Source organism: Lissotriton helveticus, chromosome 5_1 (assembly GCF_964261635.1).
Source record: "Lissotriton helveticus chromosome 5_1, aLisHel1.1, whole genome shotgun sequence".
Classification (NCBI taxonomy): domain Eukaryota; kingdom Metazoa; phylum Chordata; class Amphibia; order Caudata; family Salamandridae; genus Lissotriton; species Lissotriton helveticus.
This window is the reverse complement of record NC_136065.1, coordinates 1,268,456,016-1,268,481,417: the sequence shown is the minus strand read 5'-3', so window position 1 is coordinate 1,268,481,417 and position 25,402 is coordinate 1,268,456,016. Positions and strand designations below refer to the sequence as shown.

Below are 25,402 nucleotides of genomic sequence, written 5' to 3'. Positions count from 1 at the left end.
ACTCCGCTATGACGCCAGCCCCCTCTATGCACTCAACGCCGGCCGAAACCACACCTGCTTCCAAGCCACACCAAAACTGACTCACGAACCTTTCACCTGCCACACCCGCAGCTTCACCTGCGACAGAACCACCAAACCTCCAAGGACCAGACCCAAACTCCTCCATTGCATACTCCTCAACACCCGCTCCGCACGCAAACACGCCGTCAAGCTCTGGGACCTGCTCGACACCTCCGCTCCAGACGTGGCCTCGTCACCGCACCCACCCACGCCGCTGGCCACACACTGGACCCATCTTCTCCACAGGCACCCACGTCGCCTTCGACCACAGCACCGAACTCCACTGGACCGACCACCGCTGCATCCATTTCACCTTCAACAAACCAACCACGCACCACCGCACCCAACAGCTGCCTCGCAGCTGCTGGAGCAAAGTCACCGAAGACCTGCTAATCACCACCCTCACCCAGAACCCACCCACCAACCCCCCAACCCAGTCTACGCATCCCGCAACCTCAGACAGTGGATCGACGACTGCAGCCCACTCAAGAAACCGTACAACAACCATGCCAGCAAGAGAGCCACCTGGTCCACCGACTAGCTGCAGACCTCCAAACGTGCCTGCCGGAAACTGGAGAAGATATGGCTCCACGAACGCACTTCGGACAACAGCGCAGCCCACAAGGACGCCACTTGCAAACATCACCACCTCATCAGAATAGCGAAGAGGTCCTCCTTCAAAGACCGCCTGGATAACAACGCACACAACAGCAAAGAGCTCTTCAGCATCGTAAAAGAACTCTCTAACCCCAGCGCCAACGCCAAGGACATACCGCCCTCACAAGAACTGTGCAACTCACTTGCCATCTTCTTCCACCGCAAGATCGCTGACATCCATGACAGCTTCAACACCATGACCGCCCCGACTTTGCCAGACCCCACCCCCCTGTGAACACCACCAGCGCCAACCGCCTGAACTCCTGGTCCATCGTCAACGACGACGAAACACGCAAGGTCATGAACTCCATCCACTCAGGATCTCCGTCAGACCCATGCCCACACCACGTATGCAACAAAGCAGACGCTGCCATCGCACCCCAACTACGGAAGGTCATCAACATCTTCTTCGAAACAGCAACATTCCTGGAAAGCTAGAAACACGCCGAAATCAATGCCCTCCTCAAGAAGCCCAAGGCGGACCCCAAGGACCTCAAGAACTTCCGGCCCATCTCCCGTTCCCGGCGAAGGTCACCGAGAAAATCGTCAACACGCAAATGGCCTGCCACCTGGAAGACAACAACACCTTGGACCCGTCCCAGTCCGGGTTCAGACGAAACCACGGCACCGAGACAGCCCTCATCGCCGCCACAGACAACATCAGGCACCAACTAGACAACGGCGAAACATCAGCCCTCATCCTCCTGGCCCTGTCAGCCGCCTTCGACACGGTCTGCCATCGCACTCTAAAGACACGCCTCCTAGAAGCCGGAATCCAAGAGAAGGCCCTTGACTGGACCACGTCCTTCCTCTCCGGCAGAACCCAGAGCGTCCGCCTCCCGCCCTTCCAATCCGAGGCCACCGACATCATCTGCGGCGTCCCCCAGGGCTCATCCCTCAGCCCGACGCTGTTCAACATGGCCCCCCTCGTACAAGTTGCCCGCCAACACGACCTCAACATCATCTCCTACGCCGACGACACCCAGCTCATCCTCTCCCTCACCAAGGACCCACACACCGGCAAAACCAACCTCCATGGGGGAATGAAGGCTGTTGCCGACTGGATGAAGAACACCCGTCTGAAGCTGAACTCGGACATGATGGAGGTACTCATCATCGGACCCACCCCCTCAGCCTGGGATGACTCCTGGTGGCCGACCACACTGGGAACAGCACCGACACCCACCGACCATGCACGCAACCTAGGATTCATCCATGACTCCTCCCTCTCCATGTCTAAACAGGTCAACACCGTCTCCTCCTCCTGCTACAATACCCTCCGCATGCTCCGCAGGATCTACAAGTGGATCCCGACTGAAACAAGAAGAACGGTGACACAGGCCCTCGTCAGCAGCAGACTGGACTACGGCAACGCACTTTACGCAGGAATCCCAGCCAAACACCTACGACGACTACAACGCATCCAAAACGCCTCCGCCCGACTGATCGCCAATGTCCCTCGCCCCAGCCACATCACCCCCCCCACCTGAGAGACCAACACTGGCTTCCCGTCGACAAGAGGATCACCTTCAAGCTCCTCACCCACGCACACAAAGCACTCCATAACGCCGGACCAGCCTACTTGAACAGCAGACTGAACTTCAACACCCCGGCCCGCCAGCTCCGCTCCGCCAGCCTCGCCCTTGCAGATGTCCTCCGCATCCAACAAACAACCTCCGGCGGCAAATCCTTCTCCAACCTTGCTGCCAAGACCCACCCTACCCCACCTACGTCAGACCCAAGACCTACTCGCCTTCAGAAGACTCCTCAAGACCTGGCTCTTCGAGTAGTAGCGGCACCCCCTCCCCTCAGTGCATTGAGACCCTCACGGGTAAGTAGCGTGCTTTACAAGTGTTCTGATTGATTGATTGATTGTTGCTTGATTTCCAAGCAACACTCATGATTGCTATATTTTCCTCCACAATGGGATATAAAATTGGCTGTCTCGAGGTGAAATTGGCTACGGCTTTCTACTTGGTAAACCTATGGTAAATGTGTTGCACAACAAACAAAGCAATATCCCATACTAATGTAAGCTTCCATGCCTTTACAAGAGACAGTGCAGATGTGTTAAGATGCTGGATCTTGATTTGAAAGGAGCATTGGAGTACTGAAATCACGCTTCAGGTGTCTGTGCACAAGAGTGGCAGAGCCCTCCAGTACTGTCCGGAAATATGTTGCAAAATCACAGCTACATGTTCAATTTTACATAATCTTGCCAGGAGAAGGCGTCTTCACAATGTGGAAATAGATTCAGATTCTGATTCTGAGGAAGGAATCAACCCCAACAGAATGGATCAGCTGCTGCTGAGGGTAAAGCTCGTAGTACAGAGATTACGAATAATTATTTTTCATGAAAACCTATGGAAAAAAAGAGACCATGTACTTTGGGACACTCCCCCTGCTACTTCCATTACTACCCGGTAACTTCCAGATGCTAAAAGGTGTAGGCAACACAGTACCTGTAGCTGTGGATGTAAACCAGCAATTAAATCCAAAATGACCTGGCTACTGAAGCTTTATTTCTCAAACATCTCCTCCTTACTTCGATCAAACAGGGTTACCCTATCACTAAAAATCCTCTCTTGTCGCCTTCTCTGCATATGTGTCTGTAGTGAATCAGCCACTTTTGTGGTCTGAAACCCTATGATGACCCTCAACCACCACCATTTCCTCCTGACTTTAGTGTGTTATATTACCCTAGCCTTAATGTGGGATGGTTTTGCATATGCCTGCTTCTCTTCTGTTCTATAACCGTGCTGTCTTTCTGTAGAATAGTCTTGCCAAGAATAGAAGGTGTGGGATGTTGAGGTGCAGTGTTGTTGGTGATGGTGCACACATGTGTTCCATGTTGGATACTGAGGGATTAAGTGTATAATGTTATCTGGGTTAGGTGAATTATGACTTTGGCCTATTGGCTTTGACGTGGTCTAATGTCATTCTGTTTTTTTACTTTACCTTGCTTTATGGCAGTGCTTGCCTATTGCCTTTGACATGCTCTCATGTCATCTTGCATACTAATTTTGCTCTTTTGCGTGAATAGAGGCTTATGCTTGAGTGACACCATTTTCTGAGTTTCTCTAGGCGAGAAGAACATGTTTTCCTTTTCACTTGATTTGTTCACTTTACAGACTAGAGAAAACTGGTTCTTGCCAGAGGAATGTGCTGGCTCTGCTCTGAAGCCATAACAGACGCATGGCCAGTTGAAGCTGTGGCCTTGGTGTGGAGTGGTACAGACTCCTATGGGAAAAGGTGGCGAGGCTCACAGGAGCTTCGTCTTACGTTTCCACTTGTACTAAAGGAGGTGTCTGGGTTCTGTTCAGTGAAGTTCAGCACAGGGCAGACGTGCAGCTGTGGCGGTGGGGCATATAGTGTTGCAATTGTCTCCTGGTTCGGCCGGAGAACCGGAATTCCTCTGGCGAAGTGGAAACAGGTTGAACAGACATTGATGAGGTGTTCCACTAACTCTTATATTCCTACTGTTCTTGCTTAACTATCTCTTTCTGTTTTCAGGTTCCATACATTTATATACATATACTTCTACATATGTTTTCCTGATTGTGTTTAGCAATTGCCTATTTGTTAGTTGGTTCTTGGCTGAAAATGGTACAGATTGGCCTACCGTGTATCATGTACTAATAAATATATATATATATCCCAGAGATACTGATTTGTTTTTTCCCTGTGGCAGAGGTAAGGGTTCTTCTTGGCCAAATGCTCGTTGTAGAAGGATGGGTAAATTCCCTTCTGGCAAGTAATTGAGAAAAGGAAGGTTGACCTGCTCCCAGCAAGTGGCAAAATTCTAAATAGTTCTCCCCAAGACCCACAAAAAGATTACCTTGCCTTGTGGTGGGAGGTTGTGTCTTTCCTAGGTGAGTATTCTGTGGCAGAGAGGATCGGCTAATTGCCTCATGAACAGTGCCAGTCGCCAGGAAATTGCGTTGTTTTTGTCCCAGCAAGTGCCTAGGTAGCCATGTCAGATTTTATTCCAGCCTTGGGTAAGTATTGTAGAGTATAGTATGGTATAGCGTCACCTTTTTGGGGTTACCAAGGGGAATAATCCAGTGTGACCTGACCATTGGCAAAAATCGGGTCATTACATTTGGAGTGATGACTCACAGGATCGAAGAAATGGAATTAAGGGGAATAAATATGTTTTATTTATTTATTTATTTAGAAATTGAAAGCAGACTATCAGATATCAATTGATTTATTTGCATGGGGGTAGCCCATATGGTGTGCTGGCTCATGAGTGAGCTAATTGTTCTGGTTTGAGTGAGAATTGCTGTGTGTTTAAGTGTGTTTTGTATAAAGGGCTTGTAAATAGCTTGATACGTTAGGCAGAAAGGGCTGGATCCCTTTCAAGTGTTCATCAAGAAATGGATATAAAATGTGTTCAGCTGCAACTTGAATGTAAAACATCAGAGTATAAGTGGGATGAAGATGTTTGGGATTCCTTTGAGTTTACAGACTCGGGAGAAAAGTGTATTCAAGCTGGCAGACAGAGGGATGCAATGGACAGAATGAAGGCTTTAATTCAACAGGAGATTAATGACATTTAATCAATCAATCATCATCATTTGTAAAGCGCGCTACATACCCGTGAGGGTCTCAAGGCGCTGTGGAGGGGGGGAGGGTGGGGGGGGGCTGCTACTGATCGAAGAGCCATGTCTTGAGAAGTCTTCTGAAGGCCAGCAGGTCCTGGGTGCTGTCGTAGGCTGGTAGAGAGAGTGTTCCAGGTCTTGGCGGCGAGGTAGGAGAAGGATCTGCCGCCGGCGATGGTTTTCCGGATGCGTGGAACTGTGGTGAGGGCGAGATTGGCGGAGCGGAGACTGCGGGTGGGGGTGTAGAAGCTGAGTCGGTTGTTGAGGTATGCTGGTCCGGCGTTTTGTAGGGCTTTGTGTGCGTGGATGAGGAGTTTGAAAGTGATCCTTTTGTCGACGGGGAGCCAATGCAGGCCTCTCAGGTGGGGTGTGATGTGGCTGCGTTGGGGGACGTAGAGGATCAGATGTGCAGAGGCATTCTGGATGCGCTGTAGCCGTCTCAGGAGCTTGGTTGTTGTTCCTGCGTAGAGGGCGTTCCCGTGGTCCGGTCTGCTGGTGACGAGGGCCTGGGTGACGGTTTTTCTCGTGTCGGAGGGGATCCATTTGAAGATCCTGTGGAGCATTCGGAGGGTGTTAAAGCAGGAAGCGGAGATGGCATTGACTTGCTTGGTCATGGAGAGAGCAGAGTCGAGGATGACCCCCAGGTTGCGTGCATGGTCGGTGCGTTCTGGGGCTGTACCTAGCGATGTTGGCCACCAGGAGTCATCCCAGGATTAGGGGGTGAGGCCGAGGATGAGGACCTCCATCTTGTCTGAAGTCAGCTTCATTCTGCTGTCCTTCATCCATTCGGCGACGGCCTTCATTCCTCTGTGGAGGTTGGCTTTGGCGGTGTGGGGGTCTTCGGTGAGGGAGATGATCAGCTGGGTGTCGTCGGCATAGGAGATGATGTTGAGGCTATGTTGTCTGGCGACGTGGACGAGTGGTATCCTGTAGATGTTGAACAGCGTCGGGCTGAGGGATGATCCCTGTGGAACACCGCAGATGATCTCGGTGGTCTTGGAGCGGAAGGGTGGGAGGTGGACGCTTTGGGTTCTGCCGAATAGGAAGGATGTGGTCCAGGCCAGGGCCTTCTCTTGGATTCCGGTGTTATGGAGGCGTGCTGTTAGGGTGCGGTGGAAGACTGTGTCGAAGGCTGCTGATAGGTCCAGAAGGATGAGGGCGGCTGTTTCTCCTTGGTCCATGAGGATCCTGATGTCGTCGGTGGCGGCAATGAGGGTGGTCTTGGTGCTGTGGTTGCTGCTGAAGCCGGACTGGGATGGGTCCAGGATGTTGTTGTCTTTGAGGTAGCGGGTCAGCTGTCTGTTGACGATCTTCTCCGTGACTTTCGCCGGGAAAGGAAGCAGGGAGATGGGCCGGAAGTTCTTGAGGTCCTTGGGGTCCGCCTTGGGTTTCTTCAGTAGGGCGTTGATCTCGGCGTACTTCCAGCTCTCCGGGAAGGTTGCTGTCTCGAAGGAGATGTTGATTGTTTTCTGGAGGTGGGTTGCGATGGCTGTGCTGGCTTTGTTGAAAACGTGGTGAGGGCATGGGTCAGATGGGGATCCAGAGTGGATGGAGTTCATGGTCTTGGTGGTGTCTTTGTCGCTGACGTTGGACCAGGCGGTCAGGCGACTGGTGCGGGTGGTGGTCGCAGGGGTGGTGGTCTCGGGGGTGGTGGTCTCGGCGGTGGATGTGGGGGTGGCTGTGTTGAAGCTGTTGTGGATGTCGGTGATATTGCGGTGAAAGAAGGTGGCCAGTGAGTCACACAGGTCTTGTGATGGTGGGATGTCGTTAGTGTTGGAGCTGGGGATGGAGAGTTCTTTCACGATGTTGAAGATCTCTTTGCTGTTGTGTGCGTTGCTGTCTAGGCGGTCCTTGAAGGCGGTCCTCTTGGCGGTCCTGATGAGTTGGTGGTGTCTGTCGGTGGGGTCCTTGTTGGCAGTGTAGCTGTCTGGTGTTTGGTCACGGAGCCAGCTCTTCTCTAGCTTCCGACAGGTGCACTTGGAGGTCCGGAGGTCTTCGGTGAACCATGCGGCCTTCTTGTTGGTGTGATTGGTGGTGGAGGTCTTGAGTGGGGCGAGGGTGTTAGTGCAGTCGTTGATCCACTGTTTGAGGTTGACAGCGGCGGTTTCGGGGTCGGTGGAGTCGGCGGGTGGTCCCAGGGTGACGGTGGTGGTCAGTTGGTCCTCGGTGACCTTGCCCCAGCAGCGGCGTGGCATCTGTTGGGTGCGGTGGTGTGTGGTGGGTTTTCTGAAGGTGAAGTGGACGCATCTGTGGTCTGTCCAGTGGGGTTCGGTGGTGTGGTTGAAGGAGACATGGGGACTTGCGGAGAAGATGGGGTCCAGTGTGTGTCCGGCGGCGTGGGTGGGTGTCGTCACGAGCTGTTTGAGTCCGAGGTTGGCGAGGTTGGTGATCAGGGTGGTGGAGTTGGCGTCGTTGTTGTTCTCGAGGTGGAAGTTCAGGTCCGCGAGGAGGATGTAGTCCGTGGAGGCGAGGGCGTGGGAGCTGAGGAGTTCGGCGATGGTGTCGCTGAACTGTGGTCGGGGCCCGGGTGGTCTGTAGACGAGTGTTCCTCTGAGAGTGGTGTTGGGGTCGGTGTGGATCTGGAAGTGCATGTGCTCGGCAGTGGTGAGGGTGTCTTCGGTGTTGGTCGAGACTCTGAGGGTGTCCTTGTGGATGATGGTGATTCCCCCTCCCACTCCGTTGGTGCTGTCTCTGCGGGAGATTTTGTAGCCCTCTGGGATGGCTATGGCGATGTCTGGTGCCAAGGTGGTGTTCAGCCAGGTCTCCGTCAGGAAGGCGATGTCGGGGTGGCTGAGTCTAGGAGGTCCCAGAGTTCGATGGCGTGCTTGCGAGTGGAGCGGGTGTTGAGGAGGATGAATCAGAGGTGGTTGGGTTCTCTGGTTGATGGTTTGGCGGGCCGGATGCTGGTGAAGCTGCAGTTCCGGCAGGTGAAGGGCCCTTGGGTGCGCTTCGGGGTGACCCGGTAGCAGGAGTGATCTCGTCCAGGGTTGAGTGCGTGGAGGGTGCTGGACTCATAGTGCAGTAGTGCATTTTAGACAGAGACAGCAGTGTTATTTTGAATACTTTGTTTAACATGTATCATTTACAAAAAGAGCGCAGTGAGCTGAAGTATGTAAGCTCAGAGAACGCAGTTGGGCTGCGGTCTGCACAGACTGTTTTAATTAATTCTTCCGAAGAGGTTTCACAGCCAGAAAAGAATGTGCAGGGAGATAAACAGACCAGTGTTTTAGACTTAACGATCCCCGGTTGTGGAGATAACTTAGACATGATAGTGATCGATACATTTTGCTTCAAAAGAGAAATGCAACCATATGATTTTGAATGTGAACAACAGCAGATTATGCATAATTCAGACAGGTGGTCAATTCAGAAATATGAAAATGTATTTTGTGATTTAATTGCCTCATGCACAGCGCCTATCGCAAGGAAATTGCGTTGTTTTTGTCCCAGCAAGTGACTAGGTAGTCGTGCCAGATTTTATTCCTGCCTTGGGTAAGTATTGTAGAGTGTAGTATAGTATAGCGTCACCTTTTTGGGGTTCCCAAGGGGAATAATCCGGTGTGACCTGACCATTGGCAAATATCGGGTCATTACAGTGCCAAAGTCCAAATCCTCCTCACCAGAAAATACAAAGTTCCTATAGTGAACGTGCCTGTTGCATTTTGGGCCAATTGATATGGATTGCACCTGGTTAGGACCTGATTTGATTTAGTGGTAACTGCATTTGCTAAAACTGCATTTTGCAACTAATTTCAATTAGCAAATGCTTCATACATACAATTTGTGATTCACAATTTGGAAATACCAATTTGTGATTCCTTATTTGGAATCGCAAAAATAGCAATTTCCAAAAGGAATGAATCGTGAGTGTCACCAGCCAAATTGCCTTTCATACATACCAAAAGGAGCTTCTGCATTCGCAAATAGCAATTCAGACAATTTGAGAATGCAAAAATCTTTTCCACATTTGGCCCAAACTGGCTAGGCAGGAAAATGCGAACTTTCTAAACGTTAACAGTTAATGGTGCCTATAAGAGATGTGTTTTGTGATAAACTTTGTTTCAATCTGTCATTTATTCTAAACGTGTCACCATCACATCACACATTAATTAGACCAGTATATGTATTAATTTCTCAAAATGATGTGAATTCAAAAGACCCGGTGTATCTCTTCTTTTAACGTTTATATCAAAACATACGCAATTAGGGGATTGTAACAAAAAGTTCTCACATACATTGAAAAACAGATATTAAAATTCTTGTGAGTCAAAATTAGCCAGTCATCAATGTACAGCGACCCATTTCCTTTATTGTTAAATATGTAGCCTGTCGTAAACATAGGACCTAGATCTCCCACATTTAATTTTAACGATGACTAAAATGAAAATTGGGTTTAGACGTCTAAACCCAATTTTACTTTTAGTTATTGTTCATTTCATTCATTCAATTAATTTCATTTTGAGTAATTAATATTGAACCAAAGTTTACCACAACATACATCCCTTGGAGGCACCATTACCTGTTAGCTTTAAGTACCCAAGCCGACATGGGTATATTGGATTGGCCATATTTATATATAAGCTTTCTAAAAGTGGCATTTTCAAAATTGTAATTTAAAATCCGACTTCACCATGAGGGATTGTTTTACATAACAATCCCAAAGACACCAAATAATAACTGGTTACCTGCTCCTATTTAGAAATTATCACTTATTAGATGCAATAAGGTGACTCCAATGTTAGCCTATGGCAGAGGTAAGCCTTGCAGTAGTGAGCCAGCTGCTTAATAATAAAACAATAATGAAATACTGTTTTATTTATTAGCTGCTGGGTCTGAACCAGTTGGGCGACGATCCTCCACATTGTGGGTGAGCCGCCCCTGTCCCTAACTGTCCCTTCATACCCCTTGCATGGCCTACACCTTATTTCAAATTCCTTGCACGAAACCAAGCTATCAAAAACTGCACCTTATCAACATTTCTTAGTTGGAAAAGAAGGCCCACAAACCACTAAAATGGCAAGCTGCCACGCAGGAAGAGTGGCATGGAGAGATGGCTTTTCTCCTTCCATGTCCCTGACCCCACTTCACCACAACCCCGGCCCTCTAGTCTGTCAGAAGACATCAGTCAGTTTCCAGAACAATCTTGCTGCTTTCCTCCACCTACCCCCACGCAACCCAATTGCATGCCGAGTATTTGCACGAATTTCACTTTAAAGTCAGACCAAATTACCTTTACAATACTTGTTCATTTTAGAACGTGTAAAATAAAATGTAGGAAAGTGGATGTTGGGAAAGGATGTAGCCTAATGGCTAGGGCGGTCGATCTCAAATCTGGGGAACCGAGTTTGAGTCTCGGCAATGAAGCACAACATCCTGTGATTCTGGCAAACCACTTAATCTTCCGGTTCCTAACAAAAAAAAGAATTAATGTGTCCTTCTGTAACGCAACTGGTGCTCATGTAAAGTGCACTGATGGGCATATTATAAAGGAACGGTGTTAAAATTATCGCCGCTTTAGCGGCAGGAAACTGCCGCTAAAGTTTCCTGCCGCTTAAGCTGCGATAATTTTAACGCCGTTCCTTGATAATATGCCCCTGATCGCGCTTTATAAAACTATGGAAAACAAAAAAGAAAAAAGTCTTGGGCCATGTGGAAAAATCCTAAACCTGCATATTTACCATTGTTGTGCAGCTTTCCTTTGTTAGGCACAACATAAAACTCAATCTGATAATTGAATGTGTTCTATATAATAGAGTCAGGCGATTATTTGTTTATTTTGGACATTTGTAAAGTGCAGCATGACACAGCGCAATGTCTACATAGCGCAATAACTCACAATCCACAACTTCTTTATTAGCAAAAAAGACCACTTTATTAAGACAGGTGCAAAGCATATTTTCTCCAAAACATCTTCCAATTTATCCGATAAAGCAAATACCCAAACTTAATTTAGCAAATCTACAAAAACATAACCCCCACATTGTTGACCCAAGCAAACCCAGAAGGAACTGACTACTGTTGAGAGATCCCCCTCATTTTCCTTTCCTTTCCACATGACTGTGTACCCCACCTCCCTCTTTTGAGGATGGACAATCCCTCTCAAGACTGTCCAACCCCCAGAAAAATGCGCCTACCAGTTCTAAAAGCTCAACCAAACCTGTCTTATAATGACAGAAAAAATTAGGACAGCTCTGGCAGTAACCAAGGCTGACAAAAATGTAACACCTGAAAATTTTTTAACATATTAAAAAAGGGGAAGGGTGGGTGGTACAAAACTGGAATCCTCTGCCTCCCGCCTCCCTCAGACACAGTGCCTTTCCCGCCCTGCAAGGCCCTTATAAATAACTTTTAGCCCCGCGCGCGCGCTGACTCGCCAATTAGCCCTATCCCAGCACCTGGGTGGCCCGCTCCATTGCGCGAATCAACCCATGGGGAGACCGACTCGAGCCAGCTCTCCCTGGGTCCCCCCTTGAGGGACTCCATAACGTATGAGAATTGGGGATCACATTTCTAATACGAGTATTTGAGAAGGATTCAACGTTTCTTATCCTATATAGAGCTTGACATACATTCTGCTGCTAAACACATTAATAAACAAATCATTTCGACTTCGGGTCAAATAAGGGGTAAGAATCAATGAATTTGTACATGCCTACACGAGAATGATTTTAACTAAAGATTCTAATGTAGCGTATTGAGCACGTCTCTATTTTGGAACTGGCACACACACTGGAAGTTTTTAAGGACATGTTCCACAAGGACGATTGCTTTCGATAGCAATCTATTCATGATATAAAAGAACGAAGTAAATAATTTAATTCTCTATTTTCTCCCAAGTGTCTTAACTGATTTCACGAGCCTTTGCTATTATAACGTTTTTCTCTTTTTCTCAGACCGACATGATATGTTCATTGATGACGTTTGGAGCAGAGTTGATCAGTTTAGCTCTATAAAGGTTTATGAACACACACATTGGACCCTGAGAGTAGCTGAGATTGGCATGTCACTGTAGTAATAAATTCCTCCCTTTCAGTCCGAGGGTCATCACTTGGGAAGGCCTTTGTCTTATTTACTAACTTTGATTGTCAGTGTGAGGGGCTCTGATAGTCAATTAGAATCAGTCAATGAACCTGGTGTGTAACTCCCTGCGGGATGTTAGTTATGGGCACAGAAACATTTAATTTTAAATTAGGTTTGGCTGCATTTACGCCTCAAATGACTGTAAATAACACCTGGGACAAACGAATACACAACTAAGTTATCTTCGATTGGCTGATCCCCTGAGTGCTCATTACCAGTAGTCTCTCGTTATTCCTCTGAGCTCTGCTGTGTTGCAGTCCGCTGTGTATTCCCAATTAGTAATGTTGCAATTATCAGCAAACCACAAACGCGGAGCCCAGGCGTGGGGAATCGCTACATGGCCCCTTGACAGTATTCTAGACCTTCATGGAAAGCTTTGTTTGGTGGCTCTGTGGAAAACAGTTACCTACAAACCCCTTTTGTCTCCAAGGATGTACTGCGCGAAGGGCGCAAAGGGCTTGTTTGGCTCTCATTAGACTGTTTCATTTGTTCATTGTCTGATTAAAAGTTGAATAGAATGAAAAGAAACATTATCAAAGTATATTGTAGGTTGTTTTATAGTGCAAGCACGAAGCGGCATATAGAATGGGGATGCATGCACACTTACTGCGTGCATACATGCATAAAATCGTACACACCTGTAGGCAACCACATGGTCGGCGACTGGCTGCCGCCCCCCCCCCTCCCAACTCACCACTCCACAACCTGGATACAGGCACATGAACCATTGTTAACTTTTGGAAGGCAGGGGGGTCGCGAAACCCCCCCGGCCGTATTTATTAAGATATAAGATCATAAAATTTTTAATTGCATGATAAACGTTTTATACAAAAATCATCAAGACATTAGATACAATGATGTCAACAAATGTGAGAGCCTAACCTTAACAGAGACTCTAATACAGCTTGTTCCTAACCGAATCTAACATCCTCATCTAGATTTTTGTATATTACATTTCTGGCCATATGGCAAGGTCGCTAACCGGTGTCAGGTCCTACTAGCTGCGCCTTACCTAGAGATGTGCGCATGCGCAGCCGGGCCCGTTAATTACCTCGGTCCACGCCGTGAACTCCATTTACCCACTAAAGGAGGGCCCTTACTCTGCGCCATCCGGTGACGTCATAAGTATGCGCGCGCGGGGTGGCTACCAGCCTAAGGAAAGCGTGACTACTCCAACCCGCGGCCCTTTGAAGCACCAGTTACCTTGCCCCTGAAGTTCTAGGAGGGGCCAATGGCCCCTCCCCCTGGGCGGGAACCTCCATGGGATGATGCCCGCCCCCTCAGACCTTAAAATTAGCTGCTCACCGGTCATCACCCTACCGCATGCCCCACACCTAATAAATACGACGACCTATGGGAAAAAATCTAATGAACAACTACTCTCAGCTACATCACATCACACATCAACGTATCTACCAAAGGAAAAAAGGGCCTAGACACAATTGGAACAACAAAACATATTTCAACACATATCCCTAAAAAGGAGGAAAATTTCCTAAAGAAAGCATCATCAGCAAAATATACATAGCACATCCAGTTCGTTATGCCTGGGAATTGAAAACCATAACCTACAAATTTACACCTAAACCAAACTAGTACAGCATTTACCATTTTTGTTCCAGGGATGGTGGGAGGGAAAACAAGAAGCCCCCGAGCGCGGGGCACGACAGGCTGTGGGGGGGCGTCCAGGGAACAAGAGGGTCTCCCGGGCGCTCCCTGCCTCTTTATTCCTGAGGGGTCCGAGGGGGTGGCGGCTACGCCCCCCACCCGGCCCCTCCTGCGGCCCGCCCCCCTGACCCGGAAGTCCTATGGTGACATCCGGGAGGGCGCCACCCAATCGACGGTGAGGCGGGCCCAGGAGGGCACGCCCCACCACCGAGAGGTCTGGAGAGGGAGGTGGTCGCCGCGCCGCCATGCGGGCGGGGGGGCCAAGAGCCCCCCCTTTTCACATGGTCGGCGACTGGCTGCCGCCCCCCCCCCTCCCAACTCACCACACCACACCCAGGATACAGGCACATGAAACATGGTTAACTTTTGGAAGGCAGGGGGGTCGCGAAACCCCCCCGGCCGTATTTATTAAGATATAAGATCATAACATTTTTAATTGCATGATAAACGTTTTATACAAAAATCATCAAGACATTAGATACAATGTTGTCAACAAATGTGAGAGCCTAACCTTAACAGAGACTCTAATACAGCTTGTTCCTAACCGAATCTAACATCCTCATCTAGATTTTTGTATATTACATTTCTGGCCATATGGCAAGGTCGCTAACCGGTGTCAGGTCCTACTAGCTGCGCCTTACCTAGAGATGTGCGCATGCGCAGCCGGGCCCGTTAATTACCTCGGTCCACGCCGTGAACTCCATTTACCCACTAAAGGAGGGCCCTTACTCTGCGCCATCCGGTGACGTCATAAGTATGCGTGCGCGGGGTGGCTACCAGCCTAAGGAAAGCGTGACTACTCCAACCCGCGGCCCTTTGAAGCACCAGTTACCTTGCCCCTGAAGTTCTAGGAGGGGCCAATGGCCCCTCCCCCTGGGCGGGAACCTCCATGGGATGATGCCCGCCCCCTCAGACCTTAAAATTAGCTGCTCACCGGTCATCACCCTACCGCATGCCCCACACCTAATAAATACGACGACCTATGGGAAAAAATCTAATGAACAACTACTCTCAGCTACATCACATCACACATCAACGTATCTACCAAAGGAAAAAAGGGCCTAGACACAATTGGAACAACAAAACATATTTCAACACATATCCCTAAAAAGGAGGAAAATTTCCTAAAGAAAGCATCATCAGCAAAATATACATAGCACATCCAGTTCGTTATGCCTGGGAATTGAAAACCATAACCTACAAATTTACACCTAAACCAAACTAGTACAGCATTTACCATTTTTGTTCCAGGGATGGTGGGAGGGAAAACAAGAAGCCCCAGAGCGCGGGGCACGACAGGCTGTGGGGGAGCGTCCAGGGAACAAGAGGGTCTCCCGGGCGCTCCCTGCCTCTTTATTCCTGAGGGGTCCGAGGGGGTGGCGGCTATGCCCCCCACCCGGCCCCTCCTGCGGCCCGCCCCCCTGACCCGGAAGTCCTATGGTGACATCCGGGAGGGCGCCACCCAATCGACGGTGAGGCGGGCCCAGGAGGGCACGCCCCACCACCGAGAGGTCTGGAGAGGGAGGTGGTCGCCGCGCCGCCATGCGGGCGGGGGGGCCAAGAGCCCCCCCTTTTCACATGGTCGGCGACTGGCTGCCGCCCCCCCCCTCCCAACTCACCACACCACACCCAGGATACAGGCACATGAAACATGGTTAACTTTTGGAAGGCAGGGGGGTCGCGAAACCCCCCCGGCCGTATTTATTAAGATATAAGATCATAACATTTTTAATTGCATGATAAACGTTTTATACAAAAATCATCAAGACATTAGATACAATGTTGTCAACAAATGTGAGAGCCTAACCTTAACAGAGACTCTAATACAGCTTGTTCCTAACCGAATCTAACATCCTCATCTAGATTTTTGTATATTACATTTCTGGCCATATGGCAAGGTCGCTAACCGGTGTCAGGTCCTACTAGCTGCGCCTTACCTAGAGATGTGCGCATGCGCAGCCGGGCCCGTTAATTACCTCGGTCCACGCCGTGAACTCCATTTACCCACTAAAGGAGGGCCCTTACTCTGCGCCATCCGGTGACGTCATAAGTATGCGTGCGCGGGGTGGCTACCAGCCTAAGGAAAGCGTGACTACTCCAACCCGCGGCCCTTTGAAGCACCAGTTACCTTGCCCCTGAAGTTCTAGGAGGGGCCAATGGCCCCTCCCCCTGGGCGGGAACCTCCATGGGATGATGCCCGCCCCCTCAGACCTTAAAATTAGCTGCTCACCGGTCATGACCTTACCACCACAGGCCAGCATTGTTAACCGACGATCTGGCCTCCCCCTGTCTTGACCCACCCTAGAAAGTGCTCACCTAGCAAAACCCTCCAACCAGGCCCAAACATTATTAGACCACAGGACGTTCCCTGCTTCAGTCAAGTGTACCCCATCACCCAGGTAGAATTGTGCGCCCCAGATACACCCATGTGGAATCGTCTGCAACCGGGGGGTTCGGAATAGTTTGTCCAACTGTGTGTTGATCCTCTTTACCGAGTGATTCAACGCCCTGACCGAATCCCCCCCTCGCCACTGCCACCGAGGGATAAGTTGAGACCATACTACTGTGCAACCCGGGCAAGTCCTGGACACCCACCCCGCAGTGGAGATGATCTCGTCAATGAGGATGCGCCTCCCCAGTTTGGCCAGGTCATTTTCCTCTAGTTGAAGTATCACAGCTGACGGGGAGTCGGGCTGCTGAGCTAAGAGTCCCTGAAAGAAGTTCCTAAACTGACCAAGGCACAGACCCCCTCTCCCGAAGAATGAGATGTCTAACCCCTTCAGTGCCGCCCTTCTCTTACGGTCTCCTGAAAGAAAAACATGTTGCACCCGCCTTACATAAGAGTGGCCCACAATCCAAATCTTCATTTTTTTGCGTCCAGCATGCTGCCTGTGCTGTGACGGTGTAGCTCCTTCATTCCCGGCGGTGAGTTCCTCCCCTGCGTCACAGGTTTGAGAAACTGCAAGAACCAGAAAACATACCAAGCGTGAGAATCATCCTGTCATAACATGTCAATCCGTACATATCGTTTATAACAATCAGATGACCATCTCCCAATTTTCTTCACTCTCTCAGCCGAGAGACCCCCTAGCGCTGCTTCGGTTGCCGCCCCTATCCTAAAGGAGTGCGTGCCAAATTCCTTGGGATCCAACCCTGCCTGTCTAACGGTCAGTTCCAGGACCCGCCTAAACTGGTATCTAGTCAATGGTGTTCCATTGGCATGACACAACAGTGCCCCCCCCGCCGTGCCCTCCCGTTGCCTGTGGAAAACTTCCACATGAGAAACCGGGCAACAGGGGTTGGTCCAGGCCCGGTGGGCACTATGGTGTGACCCCGAGATTCCTGATCAGTTTTTGACCTCTGAATTGTCACCCACATGGTATCTTCCCTGATCCTAACACTAGTCAGTTGTAGGCCGCCCAACTTATCCCCTTTTGACCCTGCCACCAGTTCGCCAATTCTTAGGGCCCCATAGAAAGCCAGGGAAAAAGCGGCTTTGAACAGATGTATCTGCCATTCTGAACTACACACCTCGTGCAATGCCAGTAATAAGGCTGCCAGCCGTGCCAATCCTATGGGCTTTCTCGTATCCGCAGAGTGGCCCTGCAACCGGCGCCATCCCATCATGGCCTTGCGCACCATAAAATTATTGGTGGGGTCTCGCATGCCCTTAGCCTGCGCAAAGAAGGAGACCGCCGCCCTATGTCTGCTTGCGGCTGCCACTGATCTCCCTTTCCTGTGCATCCATTCCAAATAGTCCGCAAAGCTGTCCTCCTGTGCCCACTTAACCTCCCAATCCTGCCCTAAGAAAGCGCGGTAAGACAAAAAACGCCCCTTCGTAAGCTGTCTTGGTCCTGGGGGCTAGGCTAGCAACCACGAGGTCCTGTAATCTGGGGCACTAATCTGCCAGAGTACTGCCGGGAATTGTGCTGGCGAGGGGTCTGCTGCAGGAAGATGTTCCCTGAAGACCTGCATTTTAAAGCGAGAAAGGGAGTCAGCTGCATTGTTGAGGACGCCTGGGACATGTTTGGCCCTGAAGAGTACATTCCATTTTAAGCACTGAAGCACAATCTCTTTAATCAGGCACAAGATGAACGGACAGCGTGCCCCCTGTTGGTTTATGCATTCGACCACTGTCATGTTATCCGACCAGAACACCACTGATTGGTTACATAGATGTTCTGGCCAGACCTTCAATGCCACCCACACTGGAAAAAGTTCCAGGAAGCCAATGTTGGCGGTCAAGCCCCATCTTTTCCATTCCTCCGGCCACCGTTGGGCTACCCACTTGGTCCCTAGAATGGCGCCAAAGCCCACACTACCAGCAGCGTCTGTCCATAAACCCAATTCTGCTGATGTAGCGGGAGGACCTGACCACACTACCCTGCCATTAAATTCCTCCAGAAATGCCATCCATATATGCATATCCTGGCGAACCTCAGCTGACAGCCTAGTGCGGTGGTGTTTCTCCCGTAGTCCTTTCATAGCCTGGACAATAGAGCGCGAGAATGGGCGCGCCATTGGGATGACCCGCAGTGCAAAATTCAGTTGCCCCACCACTTCCTGCAGCTGCTGCAGGGAAACCTTGCTTTTACATAGGCATTGACGCAGAGCTGCCCTGAACTTAGACACTTTGTCCTTGGGCAACCTGAAGCATCCCTGTACTGAGTCAATTTCAATGCCCAGGAATTCCAAGCAAGTAGCCGGGCCAACCATCTTCCCGGGCGCCAGCGGAACCCCAAAAGCCCGCATGAGCACGCAAAATTCCTGCAGTGCCCAAGCACACTCCTGAGAGTCTGCCGCGCCTAGGAACAGGAAATCATCCAAGTAATGCATAACCTGTTGGTGGCCCGTCGCCTGTCTCATGACCCATTCTAGGAATGAGCTAAATGTCTCAAAATAGGCACATGATATGGAACAGCCCATGGGCATACATTTGTCCATGTAAAACTTGCCCTCAAAGGTGAAACCTAAAAGGTGGTGGTCCCTCGGGTGCACTGGGAGGAGACGGAAAGCGGATTCTATGTCAGATTTAGCCATCAATGCCCCTGGTCCCAGGGCACGCAATAAGGCAACCGCCTGATCAAAGGAGGCATATTTTACACTACAAATCCCTTTGTCAATCGCATCGTTCAAGGATGCCCCTTTCGGCGCAGATAGGTTGTGGATCAGTCTAAATTCACCTTTCTCTTTTTTGGGTACTACTACAAGCGGTGAACACACAAAATTAGGGACAGGTACCTCCTGGAAAGGGCCAGCTATCCTGCCTAAGGACAGTTCCTTGGTAATCTTAGCGGACACCACCGTTGGATTTTGTTTCACTGACAATTGGTTCCTGCAATTACCGCTACCTGTGTAACCCACTGCCGGGATCCTAAAACCTTGTGAAAACCCCTCCTGAAGTAGGGTGGCCGCTGCGTGGTCAGGGTATCTATTTAACCATGGGATCAATGCTAACACATCTATTGGTGTGGGGGGGCCCGTCTCGTCTAAGTCACTCTGGCTTCCCCCTTCCCCTATGACCATGGTTGCCTTGCTTGGACCTGCAGGTTGTCTCGGGGTGGGACGGGTGTCCACAGACTGCACACGCATGCCTAAATCTACAGGTGCCCTGGGGTCTTGTGCATGCGCGCTTATTAAAATCCCAGCATACCCCCCCTCTTTTCTGACCCCCCCCTAATCTTCCCCGGGACCTCATTCCCCTGGGTTGACCAAAAGGGCTGTTGAGGCCTGGCGGAGAACACCCTGACTGCACTGGTGGCCTGAGATGGGGCTGTGTCACCTGAGAACTGTTTATGCCAAGACATAGAGTCCACCTTGTCCCATGCCAGTGATGCGTCAAATTCCTTGGCCTTCCTGAAATTCACATCATACTCCTTCCACGCATCCCCAGTGTATTGATCGCTCCACCCCACAATCCTGCTCAGGTAGCAAGCCATTGCAGCCTGTACATTTGGGGGGCGTTCTGCCGTGATAGCTGAAAGGACAGCAAAGGTCCTGATCCAATTCTTCAAATTCTCCTCTACTCTAAACCTGGAGCATTGTGCCCACCATTCACTTGGATGCATCCACTCCTTCAATACCTTGGCCTGTTCCATTTCCCTATTGTCTAGCAACAAAGAGAAAATGTATACATATTTGCCTGCCCAAATCATCTCCTTCACTTCCTTGGACACATGTTGCCCCAAGTTTTCACTTCTCGTTGACACTAGGCCGTCCCCGAAGAGAGGCAGGGACACTTCCTTACCATTCACAGGCACTTGGGCCGGTAAAACATTATCACCATTCGCCTGGGCGGGACTGGAACCTGTAAGGGAAGAAGATGATGGACCCGCACTACTGTCAGCCGTCGTCGCAGCCTTAATCTTCTCTACTAACTTTTCCACTTCTGCTACATGATCAGATGAGTCAAAGCACACACACCCCTTTCGCAACCACGGCAGCAAGTCCGCTATCCGAGATACCAATTCTGAAGGAACGGAGTCTGGGTTACCTGCTGGGCCTGCAGGGACCACTGGGGGCATGACCGGCGGCACAAGAGGAATGGGCAAGGGTGCGGCCGGTGGCGGCAGGCCCATGACTGGGATTGGTACCACAGATGAAGGGGCAGGCCCCACAGGTAGGAGCGCCGGCGGGATGGCTGGAGCCGGTGCCGCGGGAGCTGGAACCACAGGCATAGGTGCAGGAGGGGCCGGGACCGAAGGTACAGGTGTAATAAGTACCGGGACTACCGGCTCAGGGGCGGGGGCAGCGTACCTGGGCTTCTTGGCCTTAGACCTCTTAGGCGGGGTAGCAAAATCCCCCCTTGGCAAGGGGGGCGCGCTCTGGCGAACAGGCCTACCCGATGGGCCAGGGGAATCATCAAACCTCTCATTAATCTGAGCCTCCAGTTCATCAACCTTCCCCAACCGTTTATTAATTTCGCCCATTTCCCGCATCATGGCCCGCATCATAACCTCCATCCTGGACCCTTCTTTACCACCCCTTGGCCCTGGCATGTTAAAAAACCGCTGCCTACACTCCTAATGTCACAATTGAGCGTACGTGTGCTTTGTACCTTCACCAGATGGAGGATGTCCAGGGGGCTGTAAGCACCATGCAACGGCACCGCAATGCCACCGGCTTATCCTGTCTTGTCACGGGTGAGTAAACCTAGCGTAGACCCACCCGGCGGCCACCAAGAGCAATGAAATGCTAGCCCCCCGTTCTCCTCTTACCGACCAGTCCTGCGTACTCCCTGCCGGTATTGTGTCCGCATCCACGTCCTACGTCCACCTTTGCAAGCTTGTTTCCTTCCCAGTGTAAGAATTGGCTTTTGTAGTCTGGTCTGCCCTGTTCCCATGATGCACTGGGCCAGGGACAGACTAATTTGCATACAGCCAGGTTCTGAAACTGGGATGGTGCAATGAGCTAAAAAACGGTGTTGGATCTAGCCCTGATCTCTTGACTGGGTGAGAGTACTCTGCTTAATTCAGAGACTCTGTCCATCACCACCCCTTGTTGTAAATAATTTTGTCCACCCTAAGCGTGGAAGTGTATACTCAGATGTGAGTCCCTTGCTCATTGCACCATCAGGATTCAAGCAAGCCGGGCCGAAGACGGCTGTAATGCCAGAAACCGGTCCCCGGAAGCTTGTTTCCTTCCCAGTGTAAGAATTGGCTTTTGTAGTCTGGTCTGCCCTGTTCCCATGATGCACTGGGCCAGGGACAGACTAATTTGCATACAGCCAGGTTCTGAAACTGGGATGGTGCAATGAGCTAAAAAACGGTGTTGGATCTAGCCCTGATCTCTTGACTGGGTGAGAGTACTCTGCTTAATTCAGAGACTCTGTCCATCACCACCCCTTGTTGTAAATAATTTTGTCCACCCTAAGCGTGGAAGGGTATACTCAGATGTGAGTCCCTTGCTCATTGCACCATCAGGATTCAAGCAAGCCGGGCCGAAGACGGCTGTAATGCCAGAAACCGGTCCCCGGAAGCTTGTTTCCTTCCCAGTGTAAGAATTGGCTTTTGTAGTCTGGTCTGCCCTGTTCCCATGATGCACTGGGCCAGGGACAGACTAATTTGCATACAGCCAGGTTCTGAAACTGGGATGGTGCAATGAGCTAAAAAACGGTGTTGGATCTAGCCCTGATCTCTTGACTGGGTGAGAGTACTCTGCTTAATTCAGAGACTCTGTCCATCACCACCCCTTGTTGTAAATAATTTTGTCCACCCTAAGCGTGGAAGGGTATACTCAGATGTGAGTCCCTTGCTCATTGCACCATCAGGATTCAAGCAAGCCGGGCCGAAGACGGCTGTAATGCCAGAAACCGGTCCCCGGAAGCTTGTTTCCTTCCCAGTGTAAGAATTGGCTTTTGTAGTCTGGTCTGCCCTGTTCCCATGATGCACTGGGCCAGGGACAGACTAATTTGCATACAGCCAGGTTCTGAAACTGGGATGGTGCAATGAGCTAAAAAACGGTGTTGGATCTAGCCCTGATCTCTTGACTGGGTGAGAGTACTCTGCTTAATTCAGAGACTCTGTCCATCACCACCCCTTGTTGTAAATAATTTTGTCCACCCTAAGCGTGGAAGGGTATACTCAGATGTGAGTCCCTTGCTCATTGCACCATCAGGATTCAAGCAAGCCGGGCCGAAGACGGCTGTAATGCCAGAAACCGGTCCCCGGAAGCTTGTTTCCTTCCCAGTGTAAGAATTGGCTTTTGTAGTCTGGTCTGCCCTGTTCCCATGATGCACTGGGCCAGGGACAGACTAATTTGCATACAGCCAGGTTCTGAAACTGGGATGGTGCAATGAGCTAAAAAACGGTGTTGGATCTAGCCCTGATCTCTTGACTGGGTGAGAGTACTCTGCTTAATTCAGAGACTCTGTCCATCACCACCCCTTGTTGTAAATAATTTTGTCCACCCTAAGCGTGGAAGGGTATACTCAGATGTGAGTCCCTTGCTCATTGCACCATCAGGATTCAAGCAAGCGGGCCGAAGACGGCTGTAATGCCAGAAACCGGTCCCCGGAAGCTTGTTTCCTTCCCAGTGTAAGAATTGGCTTTTGTAGTCTGGTCTGCCCTGTTCCCATGATGCACTGGGCCAGGGACAGACTAATTTGCATACAGCCAGGTTCTGAAACTGGGATGGTGCAATGAGCTAAAAAACGGTGTTGGATCTAGCCCTGATCTCTTGACTGGGTGAGAGTACTCTGCTTAATTCAGAGACTCTGTCCATCACCACCCCTTGTTGTAAATAATTTTGTCCACCCTAAGCGTGGAAGGGTATACTCAGATGTGAGTCCCTTGCTCATTGCACCATCAGGATTCAAGCAAGCCGGGCCGAAGACGGCTGTAATGCCAGAAACCGGTCCCCGGAAGCTTGTTTCCTTCCCAGTGTAAGAATTGGCTTTTGTAGTCTGGTCTGCCCTGTTCCCATGATGCACTGGGCCAGGGACAGACTAGTTTGCATACAGCCAGGTTCTGAAACTGGGATGGTGCAATGAGCTAAAAAACGGTGTTGGATCTAGCCCTGATCTCTTGACTGGGTGAGAGTACTCTGCTTAATTCAGAGACTCTGTCCATCACCACCCCTTGTTGTAAATAATTTTGTCCACCCTAAGCGTGGAAGGGTATACTCAGATGTGAGTCCCTTGCTCATTGCACCATCAGGATTCAAGCAAGCCGGGCCGAAGACGGCTGTAATGCCAGAAACCGGTCCCCGGAAGCTTGTTTCCTTCCCAGTGTAAGAATTGGCTTTTGTAGTCTGGTCTGCCCTGTTCCCATGATGCACTGGGCCAGGGACAGACTAATTTGCATACAGCCAGGTTCTGAAACTGGGATGGTGCAATGAGCTAAAAAACGGTGTTGGATCTAGCCCTGATCTCTTGACTGGGTGAGAGTACTCTGCTTAATTCAGAGACTCTGTCCATCACCACCCCTTGTTGTAAATAATTTTGTCCACCCTAAGCGTGGAAGGGTATACTCAGATGTGAGTCCCTTGCTCATTGCACCATCAGGATTCAAGCAAGCTGGGCCGAAGACGGCTGTAATGCCAGAAACCGGTCCCCGGAAGCTTGTTTCCTTCCCAGTGTAAGAATTGGCTTTTGTAGTCTGGTCTGCCCTGTACCCATGATGCACTGGGCCAGGGACAGACTAATTTGCATACAGCCAGGTTCTGAAACTGGGATGGTGCAATGAGCTAAAAAACGGTGTTGGATCTAGCCCTGATCTCTTGACTGGGTGAGAGTACTCTGCTTAATTCAGAGACTCTGTCCATCACCACCCCTTGTTGTAAATAATTTTGTCCACCCTAAGCGTGGAAGGGTATACTCAGATGTGAGTCCCTTGCTCATTGCACCATCAGGATTCAAGCAAGCCGGGCCGAAGACGGCTGTAATGCCAGAAACCGGTCCCCGGAAGCTTGTTTCCTTCCCAGTGTAAGAATTGGCTTTTGTAGTCTGGTCTGCCCTGTTCCCATGATGCACTGGGCCAGGGACAGACTAATTTGCATACAGCCAGGTTCTGAAACTGGGATGGTGCAATGAGCTAAAAACCGGTGTTGGATCTAGCCCTGATCTCTTGACTGGGTAAGAGTACTCTGCTTAATTCAGAGACTCTGTCCATCACCACCCCTTGTTGTAAATAATTTTGTCCACCCTAAGCGTGGAAGGGTATTTTCAGATGTGAGTCCCTTGCTCATTGCACCATCAGGATTCAAGCAAGCCGGGCCGAAGATGGCTGTAATGCCAGAAACCGGTCCCCGGAAGCTTGTTTCCTTCCCAGTGTAAGAATTGGCTTTTGTAGTCTGGTCTGCCCTGTTCCCATGATGCACTGGGCCAGGGACAGACTAATTTGCATCCAGCCAGGTTCTGAAACTGGGATGGTGCAATGAGCTAAAAAACGGTGTTGGATCTAGCCCTGATCTCTTGACTGGGTGAGAGTACTCTGCTTAATTCAGAGACTCTGTCCATCACCACCCCTTGTTGTAAATAATTTTGTCCACCCTAAGCGTGGAAGGGTATACTCAGATGTGAGTCCCTTGCTCATTGCACCATCAGGATTCAAGCAAGCTGGGCCGAAGACGGCTGTAATGCCAGAAACCGGTCCCCGGAAGCTTGTTTCCTTCCCAGTGTAAGAATTGGCTTTTGTAGTCTGGTCTGCCCTGTTCCCATGATGCACTGGGCCAGGGACAGACTAATTTGCATACAGCCAGGTTATGAAACTGGGATGGTGCAATGAGCTAAAAAACGGTGTTGGATCTAGCCCTGATCTCTTGACTGGGTGAGAGTACTCTGCTTAATTCAGAGACTCTGTCCATCACCACCCCTTGTTGTAAATAATTTTGTC

General features: G+C 50.2%; 1 protein-coding gene across 1 annotated transcript in view; it reads left to right on the top strand.

Moving 5' to 3' along the window:
• Nucleotides 1-25,402, top strand: part of LOC144752636 (asparagine synthetase domain-containing protein 1-like) — a 103,063-nt gene that overhangs the window by 52,555 nt on the left and 25,106 nt on the right. Inside the window, exon 2 of the mRNA XM_078640516.1 lies at nucleotides 2,940-3,030. Within this exon, the coding sequence (XP_078496642.1) occupies nucleotides 2,940-3,030 (91 nt within the window). The remainder of the gene's footprint in view (nucleotides 1-2,939; nucleotides 3,031-25,402) is intronic.